Source organism: Agrilus planipennis, unplaced genomic scaffold, assembly GCF_000699045.2.
Source record: "Agrilus planipennis isolate EAB-ADULT unplaced genomic scaffold, Apla_2.0 scaffold2, whole genome shotgun sequence".
NCBI lineage: Eukaryota > Metazoa > Arthropoda > Insecta > Coleoptera > Buprestidae > Agrilus > Agrilus planipennis.
The window spans coordinates 1,067,676-1,094,005 of NW_020442464.1; the positions used below are offsets into that span (position 1 = coordinate 1,067,676).

At 35.6% G+C, this 26,330-nt stretch overlaps 1 protein-coding gene across 1 annotated transcript in view; it reads right to left on the minus strand.

The window, feature by feature from the left end:
* The window catches only part of LOC108744914 (leucine-rich repeat and immunoglobulin-like domain-containing nogo receptor-interacting protein 1), a 146,810-nt gene that overhangs the window by 28,719 nt on the left and 91,761 nt on the right, over positions 1–26,330 (minus strand). Inside the window, exons 2-3 of the mRNA XM_018480917.1 lie at positions 14,047–14,163; positions 583–844 (exon numbers count right to left, since the gene is read on the minus strand). Of these exons, the coding sequence (XP_018336419.1) occupies positions 583–844; positions 14,047–14,163 (379 nt within the window). The remainder of the gene's footprint in view (positions 1–582; positions 845–14,046; positions 14,164–26,330) is intronic.

Consider the following 26,330-nt stretch of genomic DNA (forward strand, 5'->3'; position numbering starts at 1 on the left):
GACGACGATTTTCCTACTTAAACAAAGCTTTAGAAATTTTATTGCCATTTGTAACATCTTACCTATGTGAAACTGGTTTTTCTACAGTAGCTGAAAAGGAACTGAGAACCGCGATTTCTTCAATGACACCACGGTTTGAGAAAATTTGCGCTGAAAAGCAAGCTCAACCATCGCATTAAATTTTTATAATGTTGTAATTGTTAGAAAAATTAAGGGGGCGCAACAATTTTTTTTTTAAAGGGGGGCGCAGGTACAAAAAGGTTGGAAACCACTGGAGTAAATAATACTAAATCGATTTTTCATGTATAATTGATGGGGCTGACGCAGTCAGCTTCTTAGTCATAAACCTTTATGTCAGTGGATTTACTTTTTTTGACAAACTGTCTAGCTTTTTCAAGTAATTGGGTTTGTACTTTGGCGTCACATTACAATTACACATTAAAGATAGTATTGTTTTAATGGATTTAGATCATTTGATGTGAGATACTATTAAAAACCAATGAGCTACTTGACTTTAAAATGGTTCATTTGAACTATCATTATAACCCTCTGTAGAGATTAAAATAATTATGAGATACGGACCTGCGAAGGCAAACTGGGCTAGGGTGGGCAGGGGTGAGTGCTGTATGGAAAGCTCCTTAAGCCGCGGTAGTCCTCGGAACGCGAAAGGCTTTATGACGGAAATGTTATTGCCATCCAGCGACAACTTTTTGAGCATTCGCAGGCCTGCGAAGGCGTCGCTTCGTATGACAGCGAAGTGATTCCTCTTGAAGGACAGTTGTTCTACGGTCGGCGGCAGGAGCTTAAGCGGGATCTCGGACAATCCACCGGAGTTGCACAGCACCTGCCAACCAACAACGGACATGCTTTATACTCATGTAAAATTTGCTATTTTATTATGTTGAATTAGCATTTATTTATTGGCTTACTGGCTACAAGACGTTGCAAAATGACCTTTTTGGATAAACGGTTATTACTTTTTGGGTATGCTTATCGTAAGAAACCCATCACACTTCCTTAAATTCAGTTGTTGAGGTAATCAAGAACGTGTCGGAAAATTTCCTCAACGTTTTTCCAAGTTATCAACCACAACGGTTCATTTTGAAGTGACTCGTATGCATTGAAAGTAGTCTTAATATTGTCGTGTCTTTTTTATATTTACCAATATTATTTATAAATCAAGTATTGCAATGTAATTTAAATATGCTTATAAGAGTGTTTTACGGTTCAGTTTGTTCATTACGTAATTTGTAAAAAGACAAAAATACTTCCAAATCCAGCAAAATGTAAACTGTCGTATTAATACATAAAAGTATGTTGTAAAAAAGTAAAGTAGAAAATAACGTCGACAGAATACGATATTAATAATTACATACTTTTTTAATTTATAAAACATTCTTCAAGAAAGATACTGATATTAATACTGTCGGAAAATAACAAACCCGGACACGACATGAGTTTATCCTGGTAACAACCTATATTCTTCCTGAATAGTGATTGTTTAATTAACTGTTGTAAGAGTAGCTGAATGAAGTTCAGGAAGAAGTAAGCAATTTCTCTTATAATTAATTCATTTAATGGCAGAATTTATTATATAAAATCATTGCCGAAAATGATGGCTGATAGTGTATTTATGTGTATGTTGTATATGTTAGACCCGAAGACCGACAACGCTCAGTGGCCGGAAAAAACGGCCACATCGCGTTCTGGCTGCCTTCGAACGCACAGAACGCGTTTTGGCTGTTTTTAAACGCTCGCAACTCGTTCTGGTAACTGTTAAACAGCCGAAACGCGTTTTATGAATTGTTAAACGCTCACAACGCGTTGCTAATGTTCGACTTGTATTATTTGCCGCTTTCTACCTCCGTACAATGAGATTTATTATACTTATAAAACAAATTAATTTCAATCAATTTTTCAGTTTTTAGGAAACAATTCAATTATTGACAATTATAATTGGATACCAAAGATGGGTTCGGTTTTTCTCGCCGAATCATTTCAACAATATTAAATTTCTTATAATTGTTTTTCAGTTCTAGGAAGAAAGTTACACTGAACACTTATATTGCCGAGCAAATAATATGTGAATGAATGAAATTTTAATAACCTTTTGTAATTTTAAGATTTTGTCAACTTACCTAAACAATAGGTGAACGGTTATTAGCTATTGTTATAAACTGAAGGTACTAAAAATGTACAACTTTCCTTTATAATCATTCCAGTACAGTACATTTATGATCATTTGTATTTTCTATGATCTTTTCGGCGATTTTATAACAATGCACGTACCGATGACTCTATATGACAATGAATTATGTGATCATAAAGGAGGTTTAAAAAATTAAGAACACGTTGTGAGCGTTCAACAATTGACAAAACACGTTCCGGCTGTTTAACAGTTACCAGAACGCGTTGCGAGCATTTAAAAACAGCCAAAACGCGTTCTGTGCGTTCGAACGCAACCAAAACGCGATGTGGCCGTTTTTTCCGGCCACTGAGCGTTTTCGGTCTTCGGGCCTAACATATACATAAGGAAGGCGTTGTTAACGATTTATTTTGAAAATTGTTATTTTATAAAGCATCCAAAAATTTTTCAATTATAAATTTCAAAAAAGGAAAGAATACGGTTAAAGTATTGTAGTTTTACATCTCTAAAAGTGGTATTCCACGTAAGTTGCTTAAAGTCACAGCTGCAACTTTTCTATAAATAGAATTGCAATGTTAAACAACAGATATTGTACAATTGAAGATAAATTGTGCAATTTCAGAACGGTGATAGAAAACGAGAGAGAAGTTGTATCATTTGATTGAATAGTGCTTCGTCTAGGTGCTTTGAAACAGATTGGGAACATTCTATTACTTCAATTCAAAATGTATATATTTACTGAGCAAATAAGTGCTCCTGCTTATCGATAAATTGGATGGCAGAAACTAAAAAAATTAAAAAATGTATGTCTTGTACCAATCATAAACTGATTTGGATTTAATTAATGTTTCTGCAGTGAATGAGGCCTAATATCTAAGTTTAATAATAATATGCATAAACTTAAATAAACTTCAGATGAGTTTTTAACTCGATATTTCGCAAACTATTGTGGTTGGCATCTTCAGAGAACATCATTACGAGGGCGTAAGTCCTTCGACATTTGAAAAAACGATTTTTAAGTGTTTTATTACCACCATCTATTGGTGGTGAGCGGCTGATCCCTCTGATCTACATGTGGTGCAAATGCAGATGAGAGAATGAAATGGACGAAACGAAGACCGAAAAAAGTGAATCATTTTCTGAGAAACAAGTGATCCATGGAAAGCTCAGAAAACCTTGGACCTAGTCAGCCAGTTTCGGAATTACCCCGGTTTCTTCTAGAATGTTAAGCAATGGTATAAACTGTTGCTTGGTAGTGGCATCGCTCAAGTCCGATAAACAGGTGTAATTAAAAAGAAAGGATTCTCTTCTTTTGTTGAAGTTGTTGGAGTGCTTCTGTATTTCGATTTCGAAATAGTCTTGCATATGGTAATTCCGCAGCGTATCCAAGATGTCTTTGTTCTCAAAGCGGATAACATGTCCTCCTTGCATGACACGTTCTGCGGTTCTGTCACTGCGGATTTGTCGGGCTGTCGAAGCTGCAGTGACGTTCATGACGTTTTGTGGTACCTACATAGAATTGCCCGCAACTGCATGGGATACGGTATGTTCCCAGTGCTGTGAGATGTTCTCTGGGATATTTTGCGGAGCGCAATTGTTGTTGGATTTTATTGGTCAGAATCAATATGATTTTAATGCTTTTCCTTCAGTAATATAAATGTACGATAAATTAAAGAAACTTTTGAAAAACATTAGCAAACCTACACAGGCAACGTTTTGTTAAAAGCCCAGGTTTTTTCGATGGTTTAAGATATTCTCAGGAAGAAGAGAGTTGATGGAAGATGAATTACACAGCAGAAGATCTTCTTCAACTGCAAAAACCGCTGAAATTGACAGAGTCGAAATTTGACCAATAAACTCGAGATCTGTTTGAAAATGGTTCAAATGAATCTTTCGCATAAGCAAAAAGACATCAGGAAGGACAATACTTTGACTTTTTGGATTCGATTGAAAATAATCTTGAAAACAACGCCACTCCAGCGTCTTCAAAATCCAAAAAAGCAGTAAACAAGTCAATGATCAAAACATACTAATTTTCTTCTTTGATGACTTAAGGAATCGTCCACAAAGGGTTTATGTTTCAAAAACAAGTCATTCATTTTTACCGAGAGGCTTTTTAAAGACTTTAAAGCTTAAGAACACTTGAATCTTGCCTCACACCAATGCGCCTTATTATATAGCAATTTCAACAAACGGATTTCTGGCCAGTAGAGATTGGTGTTGTGGTTTCTCAGCCTTCAAATCTTTAGTCACAGAGGTTGGTGTTGTGGTTTCTCAGTCTTCATACCTTTTAGTCACCTGACTTGACCCCTTGTGATTCTTTCTCTTTCCCAAGATTGAAAATTTATCAGACAATATTGAATTGTAATTTTATTCGATTAAAAATATTCAGAAACATTAGTCTCATTACTTAATTGCACATCTCAAGTCATCAGTTCGAAAAAATACTTGTAAATAAAGTATATAGAAGAAGCGCTGATTGATTGGTTTATAGACGTACACTAGCCAAAAAGTTGGATATATGTCAAGGTAGAGAGTGTATACAAAGAAGCCCTAATGTACTAACCACTAATTAGTCATTAACGTTAGTTGTGTGGTTACGTAAGGCCTTGCACATTCCTTGTATGGTTGTTTAGATACCATGAACATTTAGTTTGTAGTACATATTATTTAGTTGTATCTATACTAATGTTACATTACCGTAGTTTTATCCAAGAATTAGCTTGTGAATTTATAGGGTGGTGTTAGTATGCAAGCAAATGTTGCTGTTTTCTATGTACTAATTTGTCGTACCATAATTCAGCTACGTTATAGGTACCTGTATTAATCCACCTTCCTGTCTATTGAGACTTTCGTCTAATATAAAATGAATACAGCATTAAAGCAATCTTAAAGGCAATGAAAATTACGGGCACGTTCGAGAGGGAGAGAAATAAAGGAAACTGCAATTCTCGGAGGCCTTATAAACTTTTCACGACTTGCCTTACATACAGACATAAATATAAGTGGAAAATATAAGTTGGTAAAAAATTTGCATCTGGAACAGGAAACGAAATGGTTCACTTGACATATTCCATACTGTTCACGTTTCGGGTGGATAAAGGTGTAAGAAAAGGTCATTTTAATTCGTTTTATGACAATTAAATATAATTGAATTGAAAACAATGAATTCGTACTGAAAGCAAGTACAAAACTTGCTTGAAGTATGAGCATAACGTCAACGTTGGTTGCTTAAAGTACAAATTGAATATTTTTACAAGACCTTATTTCAAGATATAATCATCGTCATGTATGTAGTGTCCGACCGAAACTGGTTTTTACGACTGAAACCGAAACCGAAACCGAAACTTCCTAATAAGGATCATGTTTTGAGAGAAAAATAAAGAAAACGTTATTATAATCAGTCAGTTTTATTTTTTTATCTTTAAATCACATAGCTCTGCAGTCTTTGACATTTTTACTTATTGATAATCAAATCAAAATCAACATAACAACCCTTCATTTAAGGAAATACTTTAATTGCGCCTTAAAAATACTTAAAATAGGTAAGATGTTTATTTGAGTAAGTATAGTAGACTAGACTCATTTTTCTATTGAAGATTATTCATGCTTTTTTTTATATAATATTAAACATAAAATTACTTTTGTTGTTGTTCGCTTGGATGGAATTTAACGCGCCGAACATGACCGAACAGAGCGCGAGAACTCCCGAACGGAGTTTCGGTTTCGGTCGTACTTTCGGCAGGTTTGCCGCCGAAACCGAAACTAAACCGAAACTCGTTTTTTTACCGAAACTCGACCGAAACCGAAACCGAACTTTCGGTCGGACACTACATGTATGTACTGATATTTACATTGGCAACTATAGTTTTTCGTATATTAAGTGATAGGCACGCAAAACCAAATTAAAAGTTAAAAGAAACTCATCTACTTCTTGCCTTGGGCTGTACAGTGTTTTAAAAATTTTCACCACCTAAACATATTTACCGTCATTGTTTACAGGGTGTTTTTGGTTATATGTTTGAATTATATAACGGGGCACATGGTTGACAGTAGCGTCAATGTTTTCGTAACGTACAATATGAATGCAAAAAAGTCATGAAATTCTGAAATACCTGTACATATGTCGTCTTAAGTTTAATACGAAGGTAAATCATAATCCATTTTGTATCTTACAAACAACAAAAGTGTAGCAGTTTTCAAAAAGTAATTTTTTTTTAATAACTAAGGCGCTTTTTACGATTTGAATAAAAACGAATGCGTAGAAGTTTTTACAAGGAAGGGGGGAAGAAGGGGAAGGAAATAATAATTTTTAATATGATTTATCAATCAAATACGGCAGAAATGAAAACTTTTTCTGTTCTTAAAAAAAATTAATCGAAATTTATTTTTAGGGCTAGTTTATTCATCTGGTCAGTTTTTTTTTGAAAGGTACTTTACTTACTTTTTTGTATCTTAGACGAAAAGACGAAAAGAAATTTAAGGGTGGGGTACTTTTTGCTCTGGCTTGCGGCTGGTGTATTTTAATAAAATTGAAAAGCGTATAAATTGTGAGCCATTTAAAGTGGCAGCTGAAGTAATAAAACTTGTAGAAGATTCTAAGTTTATTTTGTCCAATGGCTAATATCCGTAGAAATAAGGAGGACGTCCCGAATTTTATTTATTGATAATGTTAAAGGACAATAACTCTTCCTGAGTTTATCCTTGCATCTGTAATTCAACAAAAATGTGGTACTACCTACGCATCTCCCATGTTTCAATAAAATAGTGGAATTCGTTTGAATACTTGAATAATTCGTTAGAATTCTGAAAGTATTCAAACTATTTTGAGCTTTGGAGGAACAGGTACATAACAGAATATAAAACGAGTTTCATTTGAATGGTGTCGTAGAGTTGTAATTACATTTAGGCATGAGCAAAGGCGATCTATTATTGGCAGTTTTATTGCATGAGCCGCCACTTTAGATGGCTCGGAGTTTAGGTACCTATTTTATACAGCAAACTTATTTCAAATCTCTCGAAGCGTCTTCGAGTTACTTCCGAAAATTATACTTTTTAAATCATTGCCAGAGGAAACTATTTGCTTTTTCAAAACTGTTACAGATATATTTTCCAATAACGGATAGAAAACTAATTTAAGATATGTAAGTAGGTACATTTTCAAAGAAAAATCACTGAAGTACTAATTGAACTTTCCAAAGATGTTCCAAACAATTGTGTCTTAGGATAATTTTCACCCTTGTCGCATTCTAGGAAAATTAATGTGTACGCTAGAAAGTAGATACTTTTATACATCTGCAGATAAATTCCAGGAATCTGTGGTTGCTCTAATGTCTACGGAATATTGAGATATCCTGTTTGATGATATTTTTAAAGTAGGCTTTTTGTTTTATTCTCAATTGTTAAAATTAATTTAAAGTTTAGTTGGAAAATGCAAAATTGGCATAGTCGGCAATAAAACCGTCGCATTTACTTTCTTCTTGCAATTTACTAACTAGACTGGAGTGGTTGCTGACAGAATGCCTACTTTTACTCACGACAGACGTTGTAGGGAATATTGTAAGCATGTAAAAGAGATGTCAGGTAGGAATTGCAGCGAACGCTAATAAAGAAAAAGGACTATCCTACACTAATTGATGTGTAACGAAAAGAGATGCAGATAAGCAAAATTGAGCATCTTGCCAGCATCGAACTTTAAAGAAAGTTCAATATTCTAAGGAATTCAGGAAAGCAAAGATGCTTTTCTAAAGATATAATTCCAACCAGGCAGTTATAACTGCTGCACTATTTACTGTTATTCGGTTATCTCTTTTCACACTGTTTGTTTTACTCATGAAGCATTTCGTAACATGACAAGGGCATGCTTAAAATGCAGCAAATGACTACAATCCTAAGCCGAAATAAGAAAGAAGATATGTTCATTCTCACAGATAATTTGTTGCGGATCATGCCAGTTTTGATTGTCCCAACTATATCAATTTGCTTTGCAGTAACTATTGAAATGTGTTCTGCCCAATTTTCCCTTGCTTCCTTTTTTTAATTGGATTGGTAGATGTCGCCACATTGCGGTATTCTGTTTGATCATTATATGTTTACAATTAGCGAGTAAACTAGAAAAGATCGAATCGAATGAACCAATTCGCCGCGTTGTACTGCGTTCTGCATAAAGGGAATACGGCGTGAGATAATGAGGTCAGAAAGAACGAATGTGTTTGTACAGAGAGAGAGAGGAAAAGAAAAAGAAAACTCGCTTAGTACTTTTCGTTAGCGTATATGCAGCCCGTTTGTTAATAAAACTTTTGTGTTTTGCTCCGATTTCGAATATGAAGCGAAATAATGTAGACTGCAGCATACGCTGCACAGTTATGAAGTCAAATTTCTGGAAATAAGAAATCGGGAAGAAGGTAGTGATGGCGTTATTACGTTTTCAATTTTGGTTACTAAAACAGAAACTTGAAAAAGTAAGGCCCCAATTTCTGTATGGATCAATTGTCTTCTTGATATTAAATGAAGATGAGAGAATAGGCGGATTTTTATAACACGGAAAATTTTGGCAACTACCAAACTGAAACAAAAACTTAGGGGTGTTATGCTATCTTGGACGGTAGGGGTAAAAAGAATGGTAAAACAAAATAACAATTGAAGATAAAACTGTTTTGAAAGTGGAATGTGCTACGCAGCCCAAAAAGTACGAAATATGCTCATTGTAGCCAAACTATTTATGTTTAATCGAGAAATTTTTCAAATAAAGCTTGTTTCCTATTTTAATAGCTACAAAATTGTCGGTGACAGAATGTTCAAAAATAGAAAAAAGAGGTTTGTTTAAAAGGTAACTCTGGATACCGAACAATATGGATCCCATCGAAAAAATTGTTTAAACGCTTTTATGAATAAAAAAAAAAACACAAGCGATAGAAAAATATTTTACTGCAACGAGGAAATGTAAATTCACAACTGAACTTAGCTTTGAAGAAAAATCTTTTCGAAAATACTACAAATGGCGCAGTAAACGCCATCTGTAGCACGATGCCACAATTTAGGATTACGTATGCTCCAACAAGGTCCACTTGTGTGGATATCTACTTGCTGAAAACGAATCCCGGCGTAGCCAACCTCAACGTGATAGGCACGTTAGCTTAATCGAATAAAATAATTCGAAGTGGTCTGTATTCTGTCGAAACTGCCAGACGCGGATCGCGATTTCGATCTTTTTGGATCTCATCAGCGCGTCGCAGGCAGCTCCGACAGAACACAGACCAACTTTTACCTGCTGTCTTAACAGTGCGTTTTAGAAAATACTACAAATGGCGCAGTAAACGCCATCTGTAGCACGATGCTACATTTTAGGATTACGTATGCTCCAACAAGGTCCACTTGTGTGGATATCTACTTGCTGAAAACGAATCCCGGCGTAGCCAACCTCAACGTGATAGGCACGTTAGCTTAATCGAATAAAATAATTCGAAGTGGTCTGTATTCTGTCGAAACTGCCAGACGCGGATCGCGATTTCGATCTTTTTGGATCTCATCAGCGCGTCGCAGGCAGCTCCGACAGAACACAGACCAACTTTTACCTGCTGTCTTAACAGTGCGTTTTAGAAAATACTACAAATGGCGCAGTAAACGCCATCTGTAGCACGATGCTACATTTTAGGATTACGTATTTTACATTTTAAGATTACGTATTTTTCGGAGCTGCCTGCGACGCGCTGATGAGATCCAAAAAGATCGAAATCGCGATCCGCGTCTGGCAGTTTCGACAAAATACAGACCACTTCGAATTATTTTATAAAAATCTTTTCGTTAAAATAAAAAAATTACATAAATTTCTCAACGCAAAATTAAATTTTGTGATTAATCGATTCCTAAGATCAATTTTAGATAACAAAATCAAAACAATTTCTGCATGGTCACATGCTTTGGCATTCGGAGTAACATTTCCCTACAGCTTTTTTTGATTGGACCCGTATTCGCTTTTTGTTTTTTACTTCTTCCCACTTTGTGAAAGTAGCCCAGTGGAGGGTGAGTCCACGACAGTACAGGAAAAAGATATGTACGTAATATACGTACAAACTTTTTGGGATAATGTTTGATAGCATTTTTCACTTATTTCGACGCTTCTAAACGAAAAATCGAGATGCTACTTTGTAGATTGGCACTTTTACTTTCAAAATCTGTTTACAAAATTAAAATCGCACGAGAGAATATGGGAACTCGCTGAAAGAGGAAGGCACGAAAACCTTCAAATTGCTATTGTCGAAAAACTAATAATTAAATTCGACAGCAATAAATGGTTTTCGTACATAATATAAGATAAATATAAATTAAGTTGTAATGTAACTAATCCAATTACAACAGAGATATGAATTAAAAAAGAAAAAGATGAATTTTCCAGTTTTTCTCGATTTCCTCCGTTATTATCGATCCGAGCGAGTCAATCATGACCTCAAATTGTAGGTAGGTGTGTTTATTCCTATAATATAACATATATAATGTCAAAGAGACTGCTCCTTTAATTTACATTTTAATTTAACAAAAAAAAACAATGCAACAATGGTTGGGAGTTGGAAATAGGTCAAAATAATACATGGTTTTCTGTTAAGATTTCTTACAAAATCGATGTTTTTCTTCTCCGTTAACTGGACTATTCAACGACATATACCCATATATGGCATGAATTCTTTCTTTCGTACTACCTTATATTGCAATGAGAAAATAAACCGAATTGTACACCGTAATTGACTGCCCACTGCCTTTAAAACGACGTACAATTCTTGGAAATTTTCTATATTACAAGTTAGTTCAATATACAGTTGTGCTTTTTGGATTGATCCGTGCAGATACAGATGAACTATTGTAGTTATTGACACTGATGATCTAAACACAATATCTGTTTTATTTTACAGTAATTGCTAGACGCAATTCTGCTCTTTAAAAGTTACACATTCGCAATAGTGGTGATTCTATTAAAAATTTTGTAAAGATACATATTTGTAGTAAGGATTTAAGGATTTATTTACCGTTTGGATAAAAACGCCACACAATTGCTAAAAATAAGCCAAACTTGACTTTAAGAAGAAACATAAATCTATCGCAAACTTTCAAACTTTAATTCCCAAAATGAATATGTTTGCTATTGAATTGGAGCTTTCGTTTATGCATGAAAATATTCACAAAATTACATAATTTTTTCTTGCACAACACGATTTAAACTCGTTTGTATCTTTATACTGGTCATTTTAGTTGTAAAATACTGACTGAAAGTTGAATTATACACTGAACAAAAAATGGGTTTTAATTCTGATTTATTTATACAGTTAGTTTCGGGGTTTCGAAACGAAATGTACTACTTCATGGGTGATTAATATTTTGTGTAATAATTATTTGTTTGGTTGTATCTACTGATCTTGCAATTTATGCTCGTTTCGTACCATAACACTAACCTTGTGATTATAACCTAACCATATTTTAACCAAGGAATGTCTTTATTTGTAAATTTATCATTCGATTAAACAGCATGCTAATATAACACAGGGTGGAAAATCAGAATTCATTAGGTGCAGTTTATCTTCAGGGTAAGAAACGAGAATAAGATTGGCGAAAAAAGCCATATTTAATTAAGGTGTGAATCGAGAAGGTACGAAGAGAGATTTGATGACAACATATTCGAAAAATGTATTCTAACAAATATTTAAAAGCTTAAAGGTTCCCCTGACAATTGCTTCGCAAAACTTTGGGAACATTTACTAATAAGGTTTGTAATATAATAAAATTTTTCTCTTTTACGTTTTCTGAATACTTATTTATTTGTTTGACGTACGTTTGAATGATGTTTGTTTCTCTACGTTTCCTTCTGGTCTTAATCAATTGAATGACTACGTTGGCTGGCGCGTAATTTTGTTAAATGTTTACGTACATTTGCGAACGAGAAATAAATGGGGAATCGCTAGTCCTCTTAACGCATCGCGTCGCGCACTGTTTCCATATCGTTGTCGTAAGAAATCGTTGGAATGCAAATGAAGTAGTGGCAACAGCTTAGTAAAAAAGCTATCTCATCAGTTCCGGGTTTATGTCTTAAGTAAACGTTGTCTATTAAAGTCGGGAAGTTGACGTTGATGTGTATTGTCATCCGGAAGCAGGGAAAGTTGTTCCTACCCTTTCGTTACAGTTCTCGTTTAATAATAGTTTTCAGTTTGCAGCACGTGTTTTTCTGAGCATTGTTTTCATGCTCTTGATAACTGAGGTCTGGACCTTTTCTCACGGAATGGTTTACTAACTACCTTCGAGGTTATTCATGAATAATGATTCTAACTAAAATAAAGATTGAATCGTTATTCTTACTAACTAAACTGAGTCAAATTTCATTACTGTAAGTTTTGACTATCTGGTATCATAAAATTTATGGGAAATATATAATATATGCCTCTTAACACAGGTATTTTCAATTTTGTTACGATTACCGTAGGCATAATTGATACTTGCATTTTATAATGATCACTCAATTTTTATTTAATTAACTGAATTATTATTTTCTTTTAACTGAAAGTTAAAAATATTCTTTAATAAAATAAACATCCAAAAACAACGACTGCAGAGATTTTGGTGATCTTTTCTTAAACTGAACAGGTTACACGTCGAAAGCGATAATCGGAACTGTTAATTAGGGTAGATTACGGTTTGAGTTGATTCGTCTTATTACGACAGCGTGTCTAGTATATGTACTTTTAAATTATTGCAATTACTTACAATTCTATAACTTTTGAAGGAGCCACAAAGTGACGAAACAATTGTCAAGTTAACGAATGGTATGGAAATCGAAAGCAGAGTCAAATACAATTGATGAGTTGATACAAAGTGTTCAAAAAGCATTTGATGATTATCAATATATCAAATAGAACAATATCATTTTTACGTTGGAAGTTGTATGGGTTGTGTTGTACATGAAAATGGGGTGAATAACTGTAATACCTCCCTTGACAAGAATCCAAATTCTCAATATTCTTATAATGAGAATATTCCGTCAAAATGACTAATCTTAATGTCCCTCAGTTCCTAATAGTGATCTTCAGTCTCGAATAACACTGTTAAAAATTAAAATAGGACTCTTACTTTCAGACATGTTTTTGTGTAAAATGGGACCCTCAAGTACGTATATAATTAAGTTGACTTGACAATGGTTTACTCTGTAATCTACGAAAAATTAGTATTATGAAAATTAATAACTATAACTGAAGGAGGTTGACACTAGAGATGCACCGGATTGTGAATTTCCCAGGTACCGGATAACCGTGTACCGGAAAAACCACGTTTAACGGTTCATGTCTTCGTTCTGGCGGGCTTTCTATTAAATATCACCCTCAACAACATCCCACGCCACATCAAGTCCCGTTAAACAAGTTGTTTAAACAATCAACCAATGAAATTTTAATTCTTGGTTGACGGATTTTAAACGAGAGGGTTAAATTGAAACTGTTGCAACGAGCTTTTATTTTTTTTTTAAAGTCTGCAAGGAGACAAAATCATACTAAACCGGATCCAAACCGGGTAACAGACCTATCCATCTCTAGTTGGCACTATAGGTAACGGGCAGGTGGTGCTGGGGAAGCGCCCGTTTTCACTATGCGTGAAAATATTCCATTTATTTGTAAGTAATAATGTCTGTGAATGTCGAAGCTGTCCGTCAAATAAATAAATTTTGCAGAGCATATAAAGACAAACAAAATGATGACCTGGTGGTCATTAATTTGTAGAAATTATCAGACATACTTAGGATATAGGTACAATTTTAAAAGATTTTAATGACTATTTTTACATAAGCTGTACATTTAAAGGTTATTTTTGAATTTGGATGTGAAAAAGTCAACACAATGTAAAACCTTCGAAATTATTTGTTTATTTACCTGAGCATGAGATAAACAAATGCATTCAGGTGGGCACTGGTGGACGATTGTGTTCAGAGTCGCAACCTGAATAATCATCAGTGACGCACAGCTGCGCCAAACTGAGCCTCCGACCATCTGAAAACAGATAATGATTCCTGTTAGCTAAAACTTTAATAGAAATGAAGTCGATAGATCACTCAAAATAAATTAATTGCTTTTCAGATGAGGTTAAATTCAAATTGAAATTTTAATTTCAAGTCTGCAATATTTGTTGCATTTTTACAGTTACAGTCTTCTTTACAGTTCTAAGGTTTAGAGGATCCCAACATTTATGTACGAGGGTGGATTGATAAGTTTCCGGCCTGACCAAGAAAAACAAGGTTTTTAAAAATTTTTTTTTTTTATTTCTCAACATAATCTCCTCCAAGGCTGATACATTTCTCATAGCGGTGTTCCAGTCTATTAATGCCATCTCTATAGACTGATTCGTCAAGCTCCTCAAAATAACCATTTACAGCTTCGATTACTTCTTCATTGTCCGCAAATCTCTTACCGCCAAGCCATTTTTTGAGATTAGGGAACAGAAAATAGTCACTCGGGGCTAGGTCTGGAGAGTAAGGAGGGTGCGGCATCAATTCAAACTTTAGATCGTTGATTTTAGCCGTCGCAACGATTGACGTGTGCGCTGGTGCGTTATCGTGATGAAACAAGATTTTTTTCTTCGCCAGATGAGGTCGTTTAATTTTCACCTCGTGGCTCAAACGTTGCAATAAGTCTGCGTAGTATTGACCAGTGATAGTATTACCCTTTGCAAGGTAATCAATGTATATAATACCTCTTGCATCCCAAAAAACAGTAGCCATAACCTTGTTCGCCGAAAAAATTGTTTTTGCCTTCTTTGGAGTTGGTTCCCCTGGTCCAATCCACTGTTTAGACTGTTCTTTGGTTTCAGGAGTGTAGTGGTGGACCCACGTTTCGTCAACGGTTACGAATCGACGCAAAAATTCGCTTGGATTACGCTTATACAATGACAAATTTGCGGTAGAAATGTTTTTTCGAATCAATTTTTGGTCGACTGTTAGCAAACGCGGCACCCATCTTGCACAGAGCTTTTCCATATGCAAATGTTGGTGCAAAATATGTTGCACACGTTCATATGACATCTTACAGGTCTCAGCTATCTCACGCACTTTCAATCTGCGGTCTCCCAGCACTATTTGATGAATTTTTTCGATCATATCTGGAGTTGTGACCTCAACGGGGCGTCCTGAGCGAGGCCCATCAGAGGTGCTCACACGACCCTTTTTAAACTCGGAAACCCACTGCTTAACGGTTGAATATGACGGGGAGGATGTCCCCAGTGTTGAGTCCATCTCTTTTTTAATTTCCTTCGGCGTTAACCCCTTCAAATAAAAGTATTTGATGACAGCACGATTTTCCTGCTTTTCCATTTTTACGAAAACCACAGAGGCGTCTTGTTCAGCGTGCTGTCAAACCTACACTAGCAAGGAGATCGGGCTGAAACTATAGCTACAAGCTATCCAAGGATGGTACTATAGAATGTCACCTCAAGGTAGGCCTAGTGGCGTCATCTCTTGGTTAGGCCGGAAACTTATCAATCCACCCTCGTATTTAAGCTGTAACAGCCAAAACTTAGTTTAGTACAGTTGTACTCTTGAGAAAGGTCTCATACGATGTTGAAGCTTTTGTTTCTTTATGTTATTCAGAGATTGGATTTATTTGAAATACAAATACAAATACAAAATAAAGAATACCTATTTTTATCTTGCATTTGAATACTTTTCTGAAAAAAGCAACGTATTTTCTATTTGTAAAATGCAAAATATATTTTTGCCTTAAAATTTTTGCTAGTATCACCGATCAAACATTTTATAAAGTGATGAATGAAAGTTCATTCAAATTGGCTATTGAAGGTATCAGAAGCTTAAAAAGGGGACAAAGAGACATTCCATGAATGCCTTCTAATTCTTTAACTGAAGAATGCTCAAAACATTCTAAACTCCTTGGAAATGGATAATCTGAAATATTGGATCAATATTGTTTTCCGGGTTCAATGTTCATGTCAATTTTGAAGTTTCAAATTGATATCAGCACCTGCCAAATCACCACTTATCGTTCCTTTAACAAGGAACTACGAAATTCTATGAATTATGACAAAACAGCCCTCAAAACAATATCGAATTGATATATGGCAGGTGTGTAAAACTGAAAATTACAACATATTGCGGTGCTAATAAATGCATATAATTCAAAATTCTTAGAAAACGATTCGAAAAGCTTCACTTAAATGAATGAATTTCTTTCTCTTATTAGAATATGTAATCGGAAACAAAAAGGGGTTGCAAATATTTTGATACAAAATGATTGATGATGAATATTTTGGCTCTGGTCTTTCACGTTAAGCAAACTGTTTTGACAACAGTGTCTTTTTTCCAATTAAAACGGTGACAAAGGCAAGTAAGATTAGCATATAGAAGAAATGTTTGCTGCTAAACTGAAGAAACTATAACATTAATATAGAAAACCTATATCTCAATCATTTGTAACAGAAAAATATGAATCATACTTAATCTTCGCAGCTGATGATATAGTGCAAACACCACTATTATTAGTCTAGAAAAACTCCAATATTTAAAAAATGAGCAAATGCAAATGCAAACGTTTTCTTAAAATACTACAAAAAAGTATTTAATTGAAAAATGTATTTTGAAAGTACGTATTTTGCATGTAGCATTTAACATGCAAAAGGGAAATATATTTTGTACTTTACGTTTGAAATAACAAATCAAAAATATTTGCAATTTGTCTTTAAATACTTTTAATTGCATATTTGCAGTTAGACTTATATTTTGGCATCAACTATGCACCTCCGAAAGCTTAAATCTTATTTATTTTTAATGTGCTGTTGTGCTACATTCCAATTTTACACTGATTCTAATGTAGGGTTGATTAAACTTGCACGAGTACAAATATGAACTTCCACTAAAATCATTGATAGCTTTCATCTGTGTAAAGTAGAGCTGTAGATTAGCAAAGGTCGGTCATAATTAGTGTGATATGCAGTGAGTTACGACGGGTAGAGTGCGCTAAATGTGCGATACAAATGGTTTGAGATAAATTTTGCATGGAATGTGGAACTGTGACCGTATGGAACAACCGGTACCTAATACCGATGTTAAAAAAATGTCCTGTTAGATAGGGCAAAATTGGTTTCCGCCGTCGCTATTTGGGCTTTTAGTAGCAAAATGTAATTTGCGTCAATCACTTTATTTGCCCTCGTTTCTATTTATTCTCTAATTGCTTTTGGTAGGTAATCAACCTTTACAAACACGAGAGCCCTTGAAAAGTTGAAGTTTGTAGTTTCGTTAGCGTTTTTCGGACGACTATCTGGCTAGTAACTTTTTAATCAGACGTGCAGAGAAGAAACAAGATCCAGCAGGTTGTTTATTTAAAAATAAAAAAGGATCTAGTTTATGAAACGAAATGTTTATTTTTACAATTTGCGCTATGAACTAGCATCCTGCTATTTCATTATCTATTCCTAATACTCGGCATTATTTTGTTCTTCGTAGAAAATATTCATTAACTCGAGCCTCCTAAATGCACCCATTCATGTTTGAGTTAATGTCGAATTTCGGAATTCGAATATACTAATTTACTTCTTTTAAATAGTGGTTTGAATCAGTTTGAAACAGCTGTTTGTGTTTTTTCAAGATTTTCAGTTTAAATTCGAAATAAGAAAGGATTTTTTCACCCTATAAATCATAGATTACCGTCTCTAAAAGTTTCTTTTTAACAACAAATGTTTATAACAATAAGGATATTTTGACTTTTGATTGTAATTTTCTGAAATCCTAAAAGCATTAAAATTAAAATTAAAACTCATTACGTAACTGAACGCTCTGTATATTGGAAAATTATCACAGCAGATGATACAATGATCTAATAGTACCACGCCGTTAGTTCGAGTCAAGCGGTTGGTGTAAGGGTTGTATATCAAAAGGGCAGAGAGGGACAGAATGAATGATGGAGTTCTGGATCCATTAGTTTCATTCGGGTCACTGGTCGGAGCTACTCTTGGGACTGTTGCAATTTATAGAACTGGGATACGTGGCACCTTTCCGAAGTATTTCAATTAAAATGTACTACGTGGTCGTGGCTGTCCAGCTATGAGACCGCCATCAGCGATGGACCTATACGATAAACGTATGAATATTTAACTGACACCGTTAGGCCTTCAGCTTTTATCTTTTCCACCTGTACGCCCTCCTGTCGATAATGGAAATTCGTACCACAGAAACGACTTATCGCCACATACGATAGAAAATAGTGCAAAGCTACGCTTCATTTGGTTACCCATCAATGTCACAATATGATATGATTTGTTTTATTCGATTTTTCATCTTTACTTCCTGCGTCTCCATCAAAAAATTTATTGATTCCTACTACTCATATTGTAAGTACATTATAGTCATTCATGTAAATTCAAAATAATGCTCCGCGTTCGTACTAGAATTATCGAAATCAATAACCATACAAGTTAGTTTTGATAATTACGTCAGTTTTGGATCTGAGGTTCGGATACCTCAAAATTCTAACGTACTGGAGCATTTCTGAAGTCAAATTCGGAGTCGATGTCGCAAACTACGTTGGACATCTCTAGTCTTCCTTTGATGTTTCGTTCCCACCAGCCACTAGTGCTGGTGGGCGGGCAGTCCGTCTGGACTACACCGGAAGGTAGGACGGAAGACCTTCTTCAGCCTGCTTTCAGGAATCGTGGGAATGGGTGGGTGGTGGACCCGGAATCGATCCGGCGTCCTCCCGAACGCTAAGCAATGGTCTCAACCTCTAGACCATGCCGCTCGGTAAGGGGAATATGAATAAGTATGATATTTTATATCAATTTCGTTTAGATAAACCACAAATATGCTTCTAAATAATTTTGCCTACCATTTAGAAAAGGTACCTATATACCTAATTAGCTCCTGTTTTGAGATTTTTTTATGTCTATTAAGGTACGTCTAGATGACTTTGTATTTTATTTTAATCTTTAAAGATAAAACGAAACCGCTTTAAAATATGCAACTAAATTACTTCCCTTTGTTAGACTGTATTGTAGACATATATACCTATGTCTTTTACTTCTAGATAGAATGCTATCGAACTTGTACTGAATTGTCTACATTAGGTAGGGAATTGGTTTCGTAAAGTAAGACAAACTGTCTTTCTCAAAGTAAATGGATTCTGCGGAATTTCCACTTGTAAATAAAATAGTTCGTTAAACAAGATCAACTCAAACTGTTCTAAACACAAAGGACATTATTGTATTCGGTAACGTATTTAATTCACTTTAATTGTTAAAAATCCAAAGGAAATTTATTTAAATGCATTCCTATCTCTAGATTATTTGTCTTTTATACGATTTCAATAAAGTTTTCGATATATCGATTTATCGTTCAGGTAGTACTTAATAGGGTTGCCGCAAGAATCAAGAATATGTTGATCTTATCTTGTCTGAGAACCAAGAGAATATCAAAAACAAGACGCTTATTATAAGAGATTAAGATTAACATAAAGATGAACAAGATGTTCAAGATCTTGACTGTATCTCGTTCTTGAATTACGGCTACCGGTGATGCAAAAAGAAAACTATTTGTATTTAATAGTTCATACATTTCTACTCTTCTTTTTTAGTCCTTTCTTCAATATCTTCACGTTGAGAAATGAGCTTCTTTAGAGGTTATTCCATCGCCGATTCAACGGTTTCCGGACCCAACAGTTCCTCAATTTTCTTGTTGTAGTCCTCGGTCATCGGAAGAACGGTTACGTTTCTTTTATCGCAATGTCAGTGCTTTATTCCCCGTCAGGTTGCTTCTGGGAGGCTTCTCCTTCCTTAGGATATTGACCACATCTAGCATCGAAGATGGAAGGATTTCTGAAGAAGCTCGTTACTCCTTCTGCTTCTATTATATTTTTTACCCTTTAAAATGGCATTGTTTTCACATCAATGCGATATACGGTCGCCAACGTCTACGAGAAGCACATCAATCAAAGGTATTCTGAAAATCTTGTGGGTGCGGAGTTTAATCCCGCCATTTAGTTAATACCTAGGGAAATTGTGGATGCACATCCAAGGTGGGTTGAATGTAGCTCATGATCCGTTTAATTTGCTATTTTTTGCTAGCAAGTGGTGGCAAAGAGGGCAATGATGCTGGTCTTCGAAGTAGTCCACAGAAAGAGTTTAGTAATATAAAGTATTCTGCAACGTGCTCTAACAGAAACCTAGAGGCTTAGACTTCAGACCATACCTTAGCATTAGGTTCGGGTATAGACCTATTTGCTTTGATTGAAATTTTTCTGTGGTTTCTTTGGATCACTTAGGCGTTAAGAAAATACCTGGACAGTAATAATATTTCATTTCTCTTTTATCTTCTTTTCGTCCGTCTCATCTTTCTCATCTCAATCACTACACGGCCCTTCCTACATTTCCTAAAAGGAAGCTAAAGGGGGCTTCCTACCCTATCATTCGGTGTAGTTCGGATGGACGGCCCATCCAGCATTATTAGCTGATGGGTTTAAAACACTCAAAAGTTAATTTCAATCAAAAATCGGTTGTCTGTAAAGTCGGTTTACTGACGATAGTTGAACGTGACAACGTCATAAGAAAATACTGATGGAATGGTTTCATTTTTCAAAAGAAAATTTTAATTTTATTTGTTTGATAGATATTTTGTATGGATATAGAGAAGGAGGTAAATGGAAATGTATTATTGTATAGCAGCTGTCCACGCGGACGCATCGCTCACTCAAGTAGGAGAGAGACAGATGTCGAACGCTGCCGAACGTGGAGGCCGATTGTGCCTCTTTGTCGCTCGTTCCGCGCTCTCGCTTTCACTTCAAGCCTTAAATGGAACGCCTCAGAGCGAGGTAACGCCGCATGAGTCATGTTTTATCGTGCGTGCAGCCGGCTCCATCGAATTATAAGACGTTGTCACGTCAAAAACTTCAGACAAAGAATTCATTTGACTTAGTACTCAATACAAGACGACCGACACACACGCGTTTTCTCATAATATACATTCATTACATCATCATAAGGTCGTCAGTCCTAAGACTGGTTGGACACGGACCTCCACACTTTCCTGTCCTGAGCGCCGCGCTTCAAACATACACCTTTAACAATCTTTTTCGAATTTCGAAATTAATCGTTTGCGAGCACAGAAGTGACTTCTTTTTATTGAAGGCGACTCGACCCTGCGCTATCCTTTGCTTTATAACCGTACTACTCCTTCCGTCCTGACTTATCTGACTTCCTAGATACCTAAATTCAGTCACTTCTTCTAATTTTTCGTCTCCTATCGTTATACTCGCTTTTTCCCTACTTTTTCTACATTACAAAAATGTTCAGAATTAATAACTAAATACCAAAAGATTAATAGGTAATACCTAAAAATAATGCTTTTTTATGCTAGTAAACATGTGCGTGTAACCATGTTTTGCAAATTCGTTGTTCCGGCATCTATCGTATGCGTTGCCCCTATTATTATGGTTTATTATGCTTCATACATGTATCTATAGGTATGTAACACGTGAAAAGCATGTTTTAATACCAACTTTAAACTCCCGAATCTGTAATTAATTAACTGGATTTGAATGACGCTATCAAACTGTACAGCTTGCTAATAATAATAACAAATTCGAATTACCTATTCGTATGCACGCGTGCGTGCAATGTAGTATGTACGTATGCAATTTCCATGTAACACCGATAACTGTTAAACAACGATCGCACTAAATACGGTGTTTGAGAATATAATATTGATACGTGTAGCTATTAAATTCCATGCAAATGACAGTCCATGACGCGTTTTGTCGGATTTTCGGAATTGGCAATATACAAGAGCGAACTGCCAATAGTTTACAAGCAATCTGACCTATGCAGTGTTTTTTATATATGTCACCATGTGGCAGGAGGCAGACATACTGAACCATCTGTGTGTATTAGTAAGAGACGTACAAAATCCAAACGCAACGCAGTGTCAGAACGATTCTTGAGATTAAGTGTTGATGAAAATATTGAAGTTGCGACCTTTTGAGGTTTCCAATCGCCGATTTAAAGATAATGATGTAAATTGACGAAAATTTATGGGGCATATGAGTTTATCGCAAAATCTGGAGTTAAGAAAATTGTGTGCAAAAATCATCCCAAAGTTGGTGATACCTGAGCAAGAGTTAAGGGAGATAGGCTGCATGAACTGGAAGAGCACTGCTCAAACGTTTGGTTTCCTTGGTAGGGTGGTGACTGTTGACTAAGATGGTCTCAAGTGTTTGAGGTATCGTGCGCCTTGTATGAAACCGGTCTGTGATTGTAATGGATGGAATGTGGATTATAGTAAAAGCTGGGAACCGCAAATGATGCATGGACTGGAAGAGCTTTGCTCAAATTTTGGATTCCTTGAAAGGCTGATGGCTGATGATTTAGAGGGTCTCAAGCATTTTAGGTGTCGTGCGCCTTATATGAAACCGGTCTGTGATGGTAATGAATGGAATCTGCATCACAGTAAAAGCCAGGAACAGCGAATGATGCTTGGAATGGAAGAGACCTGCTCAAATTTTGGTTTTCATGGAAGGGTGATGGCTGATGACTCGGAGGGTCTCAAGCGTTTAAGGTATCGTGCGCCTTGTATGAAGCGAGCGGCATGGCCTAGAGGTTTAGACCATTGCTTAGCATTCGGGAGGACGCCCGTTCGATTCCGGGTCCGTCTGCCTTGGTCCAAGTTTTTCTGTGGTTTCCTTGGATTACTTAGGCAAACGTTAAGGCAGTAATATTCCACAGATAATCTTTCATTCTCTTCTGCCTTCATTTCGTCCGTCTCATCTTTCTCACCCGATTCACCACCCATCCATTCCCACGATTCCTGGGCCTTCCGCCTACTTTTCGGCATAGTCCGGAGGGACTGCCCGTCCACCAGCATTACTTTCTCGTGAGAATGAAACACCCAAAAGTTAAAGTTAGTATGAAACCCATCTGTGATGATAGTGGATGGACTATGCATTGTAGCAATGTGCTTCCGTGATTCTATCACCACACTACGTTATCCTTCTTACAGAGCCTTTTGCGTTAGTTTTGGTCCCTCAATGTAAAATGGTCACATGGGGGCGGTACTAGGGAGATGTGGAGACAATAATATTGTTAAATGACTGAAACTGAAGACTTCCAGGGAAGTTTTGAACAATGGGAACGAAGATAAGACAAGTGCGTTACCACAAATGGGAACTGTTTTGATGAGCCTTAAATTTTGTTAAATCAAGTTATGGCGAGTTCAGTTTGCAAATTTATTGGGCAGACATTGCGATTTAGTTCCTAAGTGAGATCGAAAATCGTAAAACAGAAACAGTATTAGAATTCCATCAGGAAAATAGTAATCTAGTTTATCATAACAATTTCGTAGCATGTGCTGTAGGTATAAAATAATTCCAGATTATATTCTAACATAACGTTTGACATTATTGTGTTTGAACTAGAAGAAGACAAACTTTATATCTAAGTAGATTTTAGCATTTATAAATAACGAAAATAATGTGTTTTTCTCTATCATTTTTATAGCTGAATTGTGTGATTTTTACCCGTTCGAAATTGTAAAAGGAATTAGTGTTCTTGGCATCGGATCGTATTATCGAAATTTATAGCATGAGAAATATATATTAACGATCCATTTGTTGCGGTAATAAAATACGCAATCAATAGAAAAAAGTCCTAATCCAAGCCCATATTCCACAATATAAGTTTCTGTTTCAATCATGTAGGTAGAATGTTAATAAAAAAGAAAGTCGACAGACAGAGGAAACAAATTATTGTTAACTGAGCTAAATAAAAATTATAAGCAATGTGAATATTGTTATTTCACGCTTATATTATTGGTATACTTGAACATTCCGGGTTTACGTAATTTTTTTCATTATTAATAGCGTTCAGTTAGGTTAGGTTAAATTATAATATAAAATATAACAATTAGACATATTGTATGAATTACGATCAGCAGGAAAATGATGTCGCAGAAGATATCTTTGAAGTGTTATTCGACATTTTCTTGAAAATTCATTATTCTGTCCCTTAAAGAAAAATGATTCGTAGATTGCTCGGCTTTGTATTTTTAGAAATGTTTAGATAACGTAACTAGAAATAACGAAACGACAACAATTTAGTTCCGGAACGAAGGATCGTTTGGTAAGAATGGCTTCAAAAAACGCTTACGGCCATTAAGTTTAAAACGCTATTAAGTTCTACTGGCGCTGCTTGACGGTCCGTTCATGTTGGACTAGAATTATGCCACGATGAAATATGAAGTACATTTTAGTGACAAATGCGAGAGGGCTGCCGGCGAACGGCTGCTGGAAGTTTTAATGCAATTAGGGAATGACAGACCCCTGAGAAGGAGGTTGTCGTTCGAGTCTTCGGTGGCTCACAGTCGCTGTTCCTTTTCTATCCGTACGTCTTACGTAGTTTGCGACGACTATGAGAACGACAGACGTCGTCTTTTGTGCGATTCTCACTGGAATGCGACGCAAATAGAGAAACTACGGAAAAATAAGGAACTGAAATCGGCAATCACGAAGTTATTCATTTGTAAAAGTTAGGACTTCCATTTGCGAGTGACATGTTTTTTATATTTTTATGGATAATACAGGGTGGTTGCCGATACTTCGACGTTGATCATCATCATCATAAGATCGTCAGTCCTAAGACTGGTTGGACACGCACCTCCACTCTTTCCTATCCTGTGCTAATCTTCGCATTTCCTTAAAGCTAGAGCAACCCATATCCTTAACTATTTGCGAACAGTAATCTAATCTAGGTCTACCTCTACCCCTCCTAACTCCCGTTTCTGCCTCTAATATGTCTCTACTTTTATATTTTTTACTAAACAGGCGCACGAAAAAAAGGAAGACCACTGAAATGGAAGAGACAGATCGCGACAAAAGTTTTAATATATTTTTCTGAAAACTACATACCAACCATATGTGTACAAGACACATTATAAAGTTTATTTGAGCCGATTTTTTAAGAATGGTAGGTGGTATATATTATATTATGTATATATAAGTCCTATAAGTCTACTTTTGGAAAAAATGAGTTAATAGTAACATTAGTAAGATATAGATATTGCTGTCTTTTATATCATCATCATTATCGTCATCATCATAACTATTTGGACACGCACATTCTCTCTTTCCTATCCTAAGCTAACCTTCGCATTTCCCTAAAACTACATTCCACTCCATAACTATATGCGAACAGTAATCTAATCTAGGTCTTCCTCTATTCCTCTTAGCTCCTGTTTCTGCTTCTGATTTGTCTCTAACTAATCCTTCATGCCTGAGAAGGTGTTCTATCAACCTATCTCGCCTATTTCTTAAATTAACTTCCATAGAGTTCTCTGTTCTCCTATTCGTTCTAATACTTCTTCATTTCTAACCTTCTCTATCTACAGTATCCTCATCATTCGCCTATAAACGCCGCACTTCGAAACTTTCTAACTTTTTTTTTACCGTAGTGACCACCCTTCACGTTTCTCATTGGTACAGCTACGCGCTCCAGACGTACACCTTTAACAATCTGTTTCGAATTTCTTTTGACTTATTTTTATTGAAAAGCGACTCCACCCTGCCTTATCTTCTGTTTTATATCTCTACTGCTACTTCCATCCTGAGTTATCTGTCTTCTTATTGATGTCTTTCATATGAAAGCTATAAAACGGTTGAAAATATGCCGAATAAGGTTAGAAAAAGATGAACTGCACCATTTTGTTTTTAGAAAACTAGTATGGACGAGAACGCTTCATTTAAAGGCATGCTTTATTTGGAAAACAAGGAAGACCCAAGCATCTCAGCATTATTGCTGTTGCCACTACATTAAACATCAACGTGTTAAAAACTATCCTAAATTAGTGTAACCCTGAAAATCTTTTGAACAAACATCACATTCCCAAAAAGATTTACATTGCATTCACTGGACTTATATTACTGTTTCCGATTTCAATTAAAACACAATTTGTCTAGAAATCATCAACACTTCTCTTCAGTAGTCAATTCTAGTTTTGACTGCATAGGCAAAAAGAAAATGTAAAACCGGACAGATATATATTAGTTACAAAGTTTACGTGAAACAGAATTTACTGAACACTGTCGTAAAGACTAATTTTAACCAAAATGCGCCTAGTCACAACTAGAATGAACCGAGAATATTTGTTAACTCTAGTTTTAGAGTCAAAAATGGAATT